Here is a 13,867-nt window from a genome sequence, read left to right as displayed (position 1 = left end):
CTCATGGTAAGGTGAAAATATTGCCTTAGCTGAAAAAGCATTTAATATGCACAACCTATCAAACATCATAGCTGAGCCTAGCCTGCCTTAAACGTGCTCACGATACTTACATTAGCCTACAGTTGGGAAAAATAAGCTAACCCAAAGCTTATTTTATAATAAAGTGTTGAACGTCTCATGTAATTTATTGGATAATCTTCTGAAAGTGAAAAATGGAATGGCTGTGTGGATACAGAATGGTTTTAAGTGTATCAGTTGTTTGCCTTCCTGACCCCATGGCTGACGGGGAGCTGAGGCTTGCTAGCTACCCTGCCCAGCATCACAAGAGCATATCGTACTACGTATCACTAACCCAGGAAGATATCAAAACTGACAACTATTACAATTTCTACTGAATGTGTAACATCTCATTTAATCTTGCACGCATCCTTTGAGAAAGGCACAATCCCATGTTTATAAACAAAGCAAGGGTCGGCATAGTAAAGCATCTTGCCCTGGCTTCTGCTGTCAATGCAGACAGGATGTGAATGCTGGCTTCCTGACTCTGCTCCTAGATGTTAACTACCTGCGTCCTGTCCCAACCAACGCAGGGCTCTGAGCCCCTCAGGCTTGCTTGTATTTCCAAGTGGCCTCACATCCAGAATGGCGGGGTTCACATCCAGAATGGCGGGGTTCACATACAGAATGGTGGGGTTCACGCTGGTGATATCCACCTCTGTATGAGTGTTCCTTTCCTTTCTTCCCTTTTGCTTAAGCAAACGAAGCTGCTAGAGGAGAGTCTGAGCCCTTGATCACCCATAACTGCTCACTTGTAAGTAAAATGAGGGCTTCCTTTGCGGCTCAGCTGGTAAAGAACCTGCCAACAATGCGGGAGACCTGGGTTCAATCCCTGGGTTGGGAAGATCCCCTGGAGAAGGGAACAGCTACCCATTCCAGTATTCTGGCCTGGAGAATTCCCTGGACTGTATAGTCCATGGGGTCACAAAGAGTCGGAAACGACTGAGCAACTTTCACTTTCACTGAATGTGCAATGCTTTCATACCATCAAAAAACCATAAAGTTGAACCAATGTAAATCGGGGACTGTCTCTACTAACAAAATGTAAAGATAGCCCCAGAGAGCAAGAAAATGTTCGCAAATTACATATTTGACAAAGAACTTCTATTTAGCATACACAAAAACTCTCTAAGCTTAACAATAATAAAACAATCTTTTCTTAAAATGGGCAAAAGATTTGAACAAGTACTTGGAAAGAAGATATATATATGATAAGGATGTACAGAAAAGAGGCTTAACATCATTAGTCATGTGGTGGTGGTAGTGGAGTTGCTCAGTTGTGTCCGACTCTTTGCGACCCCATAGACTGTAGCCTACCAGGCTCCGTCGTCCATGGGATTTTCCAGGCAAGAGTACTGGAGTGGGCTGCCATTTCCTTCACCACGGGATGTTCCCGACCCAGGGATCGAACCCAGGTCTCCCGCATTGTAGACAGATGCTTTACTGTCTGAGCCACCAGGGAAGTCCCCAGGAAGATGCAAATTAAAGCCACAATGAGATAACACTGCACACCAATTAGAACAGCTAAAGTAGAAGACATCTGACAAGGCCATACACAGACGAGGACACAGAGCAACGGGAACTCTCATAAACTGCTGAAGGCAGTGCAACAGGACGCAACCACTCTGGAAAACGTTTGGCAGTTTCTCATCAAGCTAAACATATCATTGCTATATAACCAAGTGACTCCACTCCCAGAAAAAATGAAAACTCATGTTCATACAAAACTTGCGCAAATATTTATAGCAGCTTTTCTTACAATCACTCCAAACTAGGAAAAAAAAACTCAAATGCACTTCAGTTTATCAGTGAATCAACAAAGCAATATATCAATGCCATGAAATACTACTCAGCATTAAAATGGAACAAACTATGGATACACACAGCAATGTGAATGAATCTGAAATGCATTATGCTAAATGAAAAGAGCCAGATTCAAAGGCTATATACCATATGCTTTATATATGTTTATATATATATGTATGTATTTCTAGAAAAAGCAAAACTATAAGGATAGAAAAAAAAAAAACCCTGTGGTTGTTAAGATTCAGGAGGAGGGTTTGACTATAAGGGGGTATCACAGGAAAATATTTTAATATTTTTAAGTGATTGTGGTGGTGGCTACATGATTCCCAGGTGGCTCAATGGTCCACCTGCCAAGGCAGGAGCCACAGGAGACATGGGTTCAACCTCTGGGTTGGGAAGATTCCCTGGAAGAGGAAATGGCAACCCACTCCAGTATTCTTGGTGGGATAATCCCACAGACAGAGGAGACTGGTGGGCTACAATCTATGGGGTTGCAAAGAGTTGAACACGCCTAAGCAAGCACGCAGGCTATGGAATTCTATGCAACAGAATTGTACAAATTTTCTGGAATTCTTTGTGTTGATTTGAAATTAAATTGTTAAGTTATAACACATCCTGACAGGTCTAAATATAAAGTCAACACGAAGGGGCTAAACTATTATCTCAATGACTTTTTAGAATTTCATGCTTCTAAAGCATTGTCTTGAACACATGCCATTTGCTCAAGATTCAAAATGACAGCATTCTTGCCACCTGGTGAATTCCAGCAATTTCTCTGGTGATTCTGCATCAGCCTATTTGACCCAGCCTACCAAAGCAACATCCCATATCTTGCTGGCCTCCACGATGGATCTGCATCAGGGGTCTTCTCATGTGCATCAGGAGAGCCCTGCACTCACTCTCCTCCGGCAGGACTACCAGGCAGAGGAGACAGGGGCCCTTTAACTGTCTAGCCACAGACTGCTAGACACAAAGCTATGTTGTTATGGAATCCTAAGCAGTAAGATTTTTCCAAGTGTGCTTGGATCACGGGAACATCTGATTCAATATGGAAAACTGTACTATTGTTCACACTTCCACAGAAACATGTGACATTTCAGGGGAACACAGAGAAACAAATGAAAGCCTCAAGAGCAGCTACCAATTTTGCTAAATGTTATACCAGACACGGGGAATGGCAGAGATGGGAAAAGAAGTGACCTCAGCATGGTCAGATGACTCTGTAATTTCAATAACATTTGCAACTAAGAAAGGGAATGAGTGATTATATCATCAACTATTTCCCCAACTCTGACAAATCCAGGCCCCTATTTTATGTTTGATCCAAAAGAAACACTTTCAAAGAGAGGGAAGAGAACTCTGTGCAAAGTATCCTACTCAAAATTCTTCCCCCAGGTTAGGAAAAAGCATTATTTAATCCTTGACGTTTATATGCATTTAGGGTCAAGTCTGATTGCACTGAAAAAAAAAAAAATTGCAGTTTCACCCTCTTCGTATAATATCGAACAAAACAAACCTGCCTAATTTTGTTCAGACTACTCAATGAACTACTGGCCTTCACATGGCACTCTGTGGTTTTGACTGGCAAAGCTAAATATCATAGTTACATAATGGTATATAGACTCTCCTCTCAAGATATTTTATTTCCTATTTGAAATTAAGCCATGGACTACAGTCAAGAATATTTTCTTACAAGTATATAAGAAAATGTAAGACAAACTCAAATGCATCCTTTAGTATACTTATGCTGTTTATTCTCCCTTTTAAATATTTTTAAAGGTCAAAAATTCTTAGCATGTCTAAAAGAAAAAAATGTATCCTCCAGGTATACTTGACCATTTCCTGTTCTTTGAACACCCCAAGCTTTTCCACATCTGAGCTCTTATTTATCCTGCTCACTCTGTGGTTTTCTTAAATTCTTTTGCAAAACAGATTTAGATAACAAAAATAAGTACCCAGATTGTATTACCTCAAACCTCTGCAAAAATGCCTTCACCCAGTCAAAACAGAAGACCATGCCTTTGGTTTTCATAAAATTATAATATTAAAAAAAATAAACTATAAGAATATTTCCATAGATAATCTGCTAGAAAATAATCAAAGGCATTATCTGCTATGCTACCCAAGGTTATTTATATGACTAGCTGAGTGCTAAAGAACCTTGCAAAGTCAGTTGTCTGGAAAGAATTGTATTTTTCCTGATAAACTGTTATGCTTCCTTTATTCCAACAATAGAGACAATGCAATCAAACATGTATTCTTTTTCACTTGGTTTCCCTGAAGATTAGCCAAATTTGTTTCTCAGTTGCAACAAACAACCTATCCTTGATGCCAAATACATATTTTTCTCTTTCTCTTAAAGTTGGCATTTTTTTTTTACAACAGCGTTTTAACCATGTCACAATAAAAGTGACATAATTAAATATATTTTGAAGTATGCGTAAATGTTTTAAATACAGTAGGCAGAATTAATATATGAAGGCTGTTTTCTACAAGCTATTCCATAGTAAATGCAAAACAGAAACAGTGTGGCCTAGAGCAGTATTTTTCAAACTGGAATGTGCAAAAGAATCACAGAATGATCTTATTAACAGGTAAATGCTTATTCAGAAAGACTGGGGTGGAGCCGGAGGTTCCAAATTTTTAGGAGGCTCCCAGATAAGATCACTTCTGGTCCTCAGACCACACTTTGAGGAGGTAGGGCCTCACCAACATTCATGCCTGTGCATGAATGGAAAGTCAGTACAGCAGAAATAATGAGTATAATGGAGCCCTAAGACATGACGGGGCTTCCCAGGTGGTTCAGTGAGAAAGAATCCACCTGCCACTGCAACAGACGCAGCAGGTATGGGTTTGATCCCTAGGTCAGGTAGATCCCCTGGAGTAGGAAATGGCAAACCCACTCCAGTATTCTTAGTCCACCGGGTCACAAAGAGTTGGACACAACTAAGCAAGCACACACGCAAGACATGATAACCCTCCAAACGGTGAGAACCACGAACTAGAGCAAATGGGGTCAGATCATCACATTTCTGTTTCAATTTTTAAAAATCAAAGCGTCTTAAATCCAAAGTCTATCATAATTTTTTTATAACAAATGCCCAGTTCATGTTTTTCAAAGAAGTTGATTCTCATTCATGGTTTAGACATTCTATCATATAGAGCTCAATAAAATTCTGATTGATATATTTCCAAAAATCCACAGTATTTTGAATGGTTATATAGGAGGACACACAAGGAAAGAATACTTACTGAACACGTGGAAAGATTCCATCTATTCAGATGTTTACTAACCACTCCCCCCACCCCCGTTCCCATTGTATTCCAGTACTACTCTGAGCCTCACCATCTGGTTTCTCTTTTCTTTTATTTATGTTGGTTTGATTCTGATTCTTCATTTCTATCATGTGGAGGGTCAATTATTATATAACATGGGAAATTTCTTGATTAGTGAATAAGTGAATGAATCTACATCATTTGAAGAAAATTCATCAGCTGTAATACTAGTTAAGAAAATATCTGAAGAGTAGTCAGTTCAATATTTTTTTCTTTCCAGTTTATTTCCAGTTAAGAGTATTCCTCCTTGCATGGCATGTTGCACAATGATAATTTCTAAAATACTTCACAGTAAAGAAAAGGCCTAGCTTTTCCGAAGCTATTCTACTTTTACAGATTCTCATATTGCCCGTTGTCACATATATGTCTCCCCAGTGCAGTTTCACGAATGCAGAAGGGAAAAACCTGTATTTTGGTTAAAACTAAAATTAACCAATTGTCTAATATACATAAAGAACTATTTAAGTCACCGCATAAGTACAATAACATTTAAGGCTTTTTTTAGGTCACAGACTTTAGAGCCAAGTGTACGAGCTTTCTATTGCTGCTGCAACAAATTACCGTTAAGTTTAGTGGTTTAAATGCAGATTTATTCTTTTATGGTTCTGGAGGTCAGAAGTCCAAAATGGGTTTCACAGGACTAAAATCAGGGTGTCAGCAGAGCTGTGTTCCTTCTGGTGTCTCTGGGACAGAGGTTATTTCCTTGCCCTTTACAGCCTGTAGACACCTCCCACATTCCTTGGCTCTTGGCCCCTTCCTCTATCTTCAAAGCCAGCAGTGTTGTATCTCTCTGTGACTTTCTTCCACTGTCACATCTTCCTCCAACTCATTCATCTCTTCTGCCTCCCTTCACTCTTGAGAAACCTTGCAGTAACGTAGATAAACTGAGCAAATCTCCCTTTGAAGGTCAGTTGATTAGGAATCTTAATTCTTTTGCCATGTAACTCACATATTTACAGGAAGGATTAGGATGCAGACTCTTTTTTTGGGGGGGTGGTCTATTACTCTGCCTGTCATGCCAAGTGTTCCATTTCCATTTACTAACTTGAATTTTCCTGAAGCATGTTTAGTTCTCTCACTGTTCTTTGATTCTAGGAAACGAAGCTCTCAGGGAGTAGCGATAACAGGGTAAGATTACTGATAGCAATAACATGCATTTCAGTTTTTAACCATGAGCTCTGACTCTATTGGGATGACTCCCATACTCAAAGAAAGATACAGATATGACTGGAATGGCCACTGCTACATAATCATATTCTCCCAGATCCATGTTGCCTGAAATTTCTGAGCTACTGATGCCACACATCATGGAATCTGAGTGTGACCACCAGGATAAATGTCTTGATTCTCTGTGATCTAAGTTGGCTACAAAAAGGACCTTTTCCTTGAAGTTTTAAGAAGCTAAATCTTCTTCCAAAACTGCTTTAATGAGTTTAGAATCATTAAAAATGTCCAAAGCACTGAAGTAATAATGTTTATTATTTTCTTAAACACACACAAAAAATGGGAAATTAAAAAAGTAAGTTATAGTAGCCTAACCTTTTCATGCCATTACTAGGGATTGACAGGCTGGTTGTTTAAACAGCTGTACAATGCTTAAGCGCCAAAGACTCTAAATCTCTAATAACAAAAAGAGTAACACTTTGCATGAGTGTTTCTTTGAATATATTCTAGATTATACTTTCTCACAGGAACCCTCGACTAAGGATTTATTATATTTCAATCCAAAGCCACAGAGATAGAGCTCGAAGGATTGGCTGAAGGCCCTATGCAAACTGAATCTAAACGTGAAACAAAGTAAAAGTTTCAATTTTGAATTCATGGCCTGAATTCTCATAGACAAAAACATGTTTGTGGTGATTATCATTATTTAAAACAGGCAGGTCCAATCGCCAAATGCTAAAATACAAACTGTATGACAGTTTAAGCTGAGTCAGATGGGCTCTACTAAAGATCCATGTCACACAAAGGTTGTGAGAGATATATTGTTTCTTGTGAGTCTTCTGTAACACACAGTGTGAGAAGCTGTCATCTCTTGCGCGGGTTAATGACACCCTCAATATCTACCCCTCTCACCTGCTGATATTCTCTCCTGTGCCCTCAAAATTACATCTAACACTTCTGAGAACTGTTCACAGCTCCTATGGTTCTGGTGGGGTTTTCATCAGTGTATCAACTCAATGCAGTTCCTTGGGCCAGCTCTAAGCGAGATCGAGAAGAACAAGATAAGGTAGTGATCCGACAGATTTTCTTCATACAGCCAGCAAAAAAGAATTCTGAAAATCTCTGCACGTATTTTTAAATAACATCTAAATGTTTTTAACCTAAGTTTGCACAGTTGAAAAGGGACATGATTTCTTTTTTTTCTTTTTTTTGGGGGGGACATGATTTCTAATGCTCTGGTCCATATTTATTAGAACCTCAGGACTGCACGTTTCACTGAGTCTATGGAAAATTAGAAAAGGCAGGGCCTGTGGATGAGCTAATCAACCCAAGACCGCTTTCTGTCGAGACAAGTCTGACTTCGTTTTTCAAGCAAATACGAAGATAGTTCTAGTGACGCCAGTCTATCTTCTGAAAGCTAAAAGGAACAGATAAATACAGCACAGAACCTTGTCACGTGCTTGGGCCTTGGATGAATGGGGCAGAAGAAAGGAGAACTAGCAGGCAATAGCCATGTTCAGAGGCAGACCAGTTTCAAGAAAGAGCTGGAAGTTGAGGAACTGAAAACTGAAACCCCTGATACACTGCGTCCTGAGCAGTCCTGGTGCCCAGTTTGGAGAGTGCTGAGAAAAAAATGACTTACTCTCAGAACGTATCTAACAAGACACAGATTTAAAATGGTATTTCTACACAAAACTCCCGCCGACTGCATTTCTCTGAAGGATCCTCAGCTTTTGGAAGTATCTCAAAACAGGTATCAAGTTCTCTTCATCAAAATGAAGGGTCAACAACAAGAGATTACAATCTCGTTTGTGCAGCTAACCTGTGTAGCGGTAGTTCTGGCGACAGATTACTGGGTTGTACATTTTCTCTAGTCCTTAGAACTTCTCGCTTTTGTTTTCTCTGTTCGTACTTGACCGTCTTTTAGTGTGTGTTTGAGCTCGTCTTAGTCACCTATCACCTTGAAGTTCCTAGGTTCCACCCCATGTCCTTATTGAGCCTTATGCTCAGGTTGATGCTCTGGCTCTTTTAGTGCCAGAAGTGGTAAGCTGTCGGGAAAAAAAAAAAAAAAGGGAACGAACGACAACTTCCAAGGCCATGATGTTATGCCAACAGAGGAGCTGCTTATGCAAACTACTGTGTACTTTTACACGGTAAGATAGGCAGAAGTGTAGCATCACACCAAGAATACGTTTGGAAAATCTTTCTCTTCTAACGTTTCTGAGGACAAAGTTTGGAAGAAAATTAGTGACAAGGGGCAAAAACACAGATACAAGGAAGACAACTTTATTAGGCGATTTCTCTTCTTTCTGAGGAGCTTTCTCTTCTTTGTGAGGAGGACTCTGGTCCTTTCAGAGGAAGCTCCAAGTCATTCGAAGATATCCAGGGTCTTCCAGCTGCTGCAAACTGATCCCACGGTGGGTGCTCTGGAGAGCATCCTGGGGGTCGAAGGGGTCTCAGGCCGCTCCTCATCAAGGTCGTCCGATCCATTTGCTAAGAGGAGACTCTTCCCAAGGCACCTCTTAGAAGCAGGTGTGTGTTCCCCTCCAAAGAGCCCACCACCTGGCTGCGACCCATCTGCGCTCGTGCCCCAGCTAACAGGTACTCTACGCTGGGTGCTTCCGAAGGTGCTGCTGCGGGGGGCAGCGGGGCCTTTGAGACGCAGTCACTGGGGAAGAAGCGAGGACGCGGCTGGATGCCGGCGGCACGCGCGCAGATGCCGGCGCACCCACAAACACACGCCGGTTCCGGGTGCGGGGAGGACGGGGCAGGGGCGGGGGGCGGCCTTACCAGATCAATGAACGTCAGGAATTTCCAGCTCCCTCCGTAGGTCTGATGCGAGGGCATTTCGATGGCCTTGTAGTTGCAGAGGATAGAGCAGTAGGACAGCAGGATGGCCACCCGCAGCACCTGGCAGGGGACAAGCGCCATGTTCGCCAAAGGCCTGGGCGGCGGGGAGGGCGGCGCCGGGCGCGGGCGGGCGCCGTGGGAACCCCGGGCGGGGCGGGCCGGGAGGAGGCGGCGCGCGCCCCGCGGGACCGGCGCGAGCGCGCGGGCCACCGCGCGGGCGGGGCGGCGTGTGCGGGCTCCGGCGGCGGCCGGGCGGGCGGCGTGGCGTCAGCTCTTTCGTCATCTCCGTCATTCTGCTGCTGCCTTCGCCAGCCCCGGAGAGCCGGCCGGGGGCACCCCCTCGGAGTCCCGGGAACGGGTGGGCGGCCTCCGAGGGCGGCCGGGGCTCGGGGAGCGCGCACGCGGCCCTGGGAACCGCGGCCCGCGGCGTCTGCCGGGCTGCCCGGGCGCGGGGCCGCGCACCGGGGCCTGGAAACCGGCTTTGGAGGGAGGGGACCCCAGTGTGGACCAAAGGTCCGGCTCGGGGACTTGCTGGCTGAGTGGCACCGTCGGAGGCGTGCACGTGGGGTGTAAACCCTCGCGCACCGCGCATCCCACCCGCCCCCTGTGACTTGCTTGCGTTTGGACCCAGATGGAATTTTAGTGTTAGACTACCGTTAATCGTGAAATTCCCTTGTTAACTCTATTCCAGTGGGCAGACTGCCCTGCACTTTTCCACTGAAGGTTTATATTAATAAATAGCCTGTCAATATATAACAAGACAGACTGGACAAAACGTTTATAAATAAAATGTTATAAAGCAAGCATTGTCAGACAACAGTTTATGCATTAAGGGCAAATCATACTGAGTCTGGATGTAAAATTCCTGTATGTAATTTAATACTAATCTTATGAGAATTAAACTGGTTTTGCCCTTTTCCTTATTTATTTTCTCTTATGCTACAATGCCAGGTCTTAATAGAAGGAAAATAAATATAAACTGGATTTCCTCCGCCTTCCAGTAAATGCTGTCACACTGAAGTTGCTTCAGTCCGTGGGCAGCGTCACATTTCAGCTAACCAGATGCAGCGGCAGATTATGAAAAGACAACATAGGTATTTCCTGTTGGTACATTTAAAACAGGTGTCCTCTGCAAATAGTCTCTGAGTCAGAGAATGTGGAGTCTGGGCAGGGTGAGCAGAGTGCTGGAGGTGAAGTAGCAACTCATGAATGTCTTCCTGAATTTTTCCAACCGAGCTCTTAACCAAAATAGAGAAACCCAGTATATATTTTTAATTGGCCTTATAATTACGTTAATAGAAATTATAGTGTCCCCCAAATCAAGATAATTCCAAGAAGATTCTACTAGCATAAAACTATTCATTATTGACAAAGCCTGATTAGATCTTCATGTAGAAGTTGGGTGCATTTTTTAAAAATTGTGTGTCCATGCGCCATGGTCATAAAATTGCAAAATTAAAAAGCAGATCTACTGAAAATCTAAGTAAGTCCCTAATAAAGATTTTTAATCACTATAAATACACTGTAATGACTGCATATTTAGTTGAGAAAGCCACTTATCAGGGATTATTTGTAGCTCAAAACAAAAGAAATCACCCTTTGGCAAAATAATGTGTATATTTGTTCTGTTCTTTTTGTTTTGTCATTCCACAAACATGGTGTTAAAAATGGAATGGTACAAAATGGGACTTCGAATCAGGGTGTATTTTGCTCAGCTGCCACTTTGCTATATAAAATTTCTTTTTTCAGAGGCAGAATCTTGGGGCTCTTTAGTGGGAGGTGTGAAGAAAGGACAGAAGTGCCTTTTCATGGCTGGGTTTACTGAGCTGATGAAGAATGGCAGAGCGGACAGTCCCCTTCCTCCTGTGAGAGTTCACAAGCCTCGTAAACTTCAGATGGACCTCAGTAAGGCTGAAAAGGCCTCTGCTGCCAGCGAACAAATGTCCGTGTATCACCCTTGCGTGCGTGCTCAGTCGTGTCTGATTCTTTCTGACCCCATGGACTGTAGCCCACCAGGTTCCTCAGTTCACGGGATTCCCAGGCAAGAATATTGGAGTGGGTTGCCATTTCCTATTCCAATGGATCTTCCTGACACAGATATCAAGCTCTGTTTCCTGCATTGAAAGGCAGATATTTTACCACTGAGCCTCCTGGGAAGCCCTGTACCATCCCTATTCATGTTAAAATTAGAAGAAACCTAATGCATGTTTGGAAAAATCCTTTATTTCTATCAAAAATGGGACACAGAGAATTAGCTTAAATTGAACACATATATATAATGAGAAGAAAATTAAAACTGAAGAAAATATATTCATTGATTATAAGATGAAAGTCCTAAACAAACCCAGTGTCCAGAGCCAGGTTTCCAATTCTCCAAAAGAAGAAACCAGACTTTTTGGAGAATAGGTTGAGTCCACGACCGAGGCAGGCAACATACAAGATAAGCCTGAAGCATTTTGTGGTGTCACAAAGTAAGGAAGTGTTCAACGACAACAACAAAACCAAAGATGGAATTAAGCCAGAGGAAATGGGAGCCAACAGAAAGAGCTGCCAGTGGCCAAAACTGGAACCATTTGAACAAGAAAAGATATAATGAAGTATTGCATTACAACCCAAAGTGTTTAACAAACATCCATGAGTTTCTCACTGGCACAAATGAATGAATGAACGAATAACTAAGCCATGTGGAAGGACCCAAAACAGTTTATGTAGATTGTTGTTCAGTCACTCAATCGTGTCCAACTCTTTGCAAGCCCATGGACTGCAGCACACCAGGCTTCCCTGTCCTTCACTGTCTCCTGGAGCTTGCTCAAACTCATGTCCATTGAGTTGGTGATGCCATTTAACCATCTCATCCTCTGTCACCCCCTTCTCTTGCCCTCGATTTTTCCCAGCATCAGGGTCTTTTCCAATGCGTTAGCTCTTTGCATCAGGTGGCCAAAGTATTGGACCTTCAGCATCAGTCCTTCCAATGAATATTCAGGGTTGATTTCCTTTAGGATTGACTTGTTTGGTCTTGTAATCCAAGGGACGCTCAGGAGTCTTCCCTAGCACCACAATTTGATCTTGAGCATAACCTTACTAGCATGTGAAATGAATGCATTACGGTGGTTTGAACATTCTTTGTCACTGCCTTTCTTTGCGATTGGAATGAAAACTGACCTTTTCCAGTCCTGTGGCCACTGCTGCATTTTCCAAATATGCTGATATATTGAGTGCAGCATTTTAACAGCATCATCTTTTAGGATTTTAAATAGCCCAGCTGGAATTCCATCACCTCCACTAGCTTTGTTTGCAGTAATGCTTCCTAAGGCCCATTTGACTTCACACTCCAGGATGTCTGGCTCTAGGGGGGTGACCACACCATCGTGGTTATCCTGGTTATTAAGACCTTTTTGTATAGTTTTTCTGTGTATTCTTGCCACCTCTTTTTTTCTGCTTCTGTTAGGTCTTTACCATTTCTGCCCTTTATCATGCCCTTCCTTGTATGAAATGTTCCCTTGATATTTCCATTTTTCTTGAAGAGACCTCTATTCTTTCCCATTCTATCATTTTCCTCTGCTTCTTTGCATTGTTCATTTAAGAAAGCCTTATCTCTCCTTGGTGTTCTCTCTAACTCTGCATTCAGTTGGGTATATCTTTCCCTTTTTCCTTTGCCTTTCTCTGTTCTTCTTTCCTCAGTTATTTGCAAAGTCCTCTCAGATAACCACTTGGCCTTCTTGCATTTCTTTTTCTTTGGGATGGCTTTGGTCACTGCCTCCTGTACAATGTTGTGAACCTCTGTCCATACTTCTTCAGGCACTCTATCAGATCTAATCCCTTAAATCTATTTGTCACCTCCACTGTATAATCAGATGATATTTGATTTAGGTCATACTTGAATGGACAACAGAGGATGAGATGGTTGGATGGCATCATGGATGGACATGAGTTTGAGCAAGCTCCAAGAGTTTTTGATGGACAGGGAAGCCTGGCATGCTGTAGTCTAAGCGGTCACAGAGAGTCGGATATGACTGAATGACTAAACTGAACTGAATTGGTTGGCCTAGTGGTTTTCTCTACTTCCTTCAATTTAAGCCTGCATTTTGCAATAAGGAGCTGATGATCAGAGCCACAGTCAGCTTCAGGTCTTGTTTTGGCTGACAGTGAAGAGCTTCTCCATCTTCGGCCGCAAAGAATATAATCAATCTAATTTTGGTATTGACCACTTGGTGATGTCCACATGTAGAGTTTTCTCTTGTGTTGTTGGAAAAGGGTGTTTGCTATGACCAATATGTTCTCTTGACAAAACTGTTAGACTTTGCCCTACTTCATTTTGTACTCCAAGGCCAAACTTGCCTGTTACTCCAAGTGTCTCTTGATTTCCTACTTTTGCATTCTAATCCCCTGAGATGAAACGGACATCTCTTTTGGTGTTAGTTCTAGAAGATCTTGTTGGTCTTCAAGAACCATGCAACTTTAGCTTCTTCAGCATCAGTGGTTGGGTCATAGACTTGGATTACTGTGATATTGAATGGTTTGCCTTGGAAACAAACCAAGATCATGCTTTATTTTTGAGACAGCACCAAGTTCAGTTCAGTTCAGTTCAGTTGCTCAGTTGTGTCCGACTCTTTGCGACCCCATGGACTGCAGCATGCCAGGTCTCCCTGTCCAT

At 42.4% G+C, this 13,867-nt stretch overlaps 1 protein-coding gene across 3 annotated transcripts in view; it reads right to left on the bottom strand.

Moving 5' to 3' along the window:
* AIG1 (androgen induced 1) overlaps positions 1-9,424 on the bottom strand; it is a 256,927-nt gene extending 247,503 nt beyond the window's left edge. The window contains exons 1-2 of one of the 3 annotated variants that reach the window (XM_043457287.1): positions 9,154-9,424; positions 8,634-9,031 (exon numbers count right to left, since the gene is read on the bottom strand). In XM_043457287.1, the coding sequence (XP_043313222.1) occupies positions 9,029-9,031; positions 9,154-9,294 (144 nt within the window). In that variant the 5' untranslated portion in view covers positions 9,295-9,424 and the 3' untranslated portion in view covers positions 8,634-9,028. Of the gene's footprint in view, positions 1-8,633; positions 9,032-9,153 lie in introns of those variants that run through there. The other 2 variants (XM_043457286.1, XM_043457285.1) reach the window with 2 other exon arrangements.
* Between the last annotated feature and the right edge of the window lie 4,443 nt (positions 9,425-13,867).

This window comes from Cervus canadensis, chromosome 33 (genome assembly GCF_019320065.1).
Source record: "Cervus canadensis isolate Bull #8, Minnesota chromosome 33, ASM1932006v1, whole genome shotgun sequence".
Classification (NCBI taxonomy): Eukaryota; Metazoa; Chordata; class Mammalia; order Artiodactyla; family Cervidae; genus Cervus; species Cervus canadensis.
This window is presented reverse-complemented; position numbering and strand designations above follow the sequence as displayed.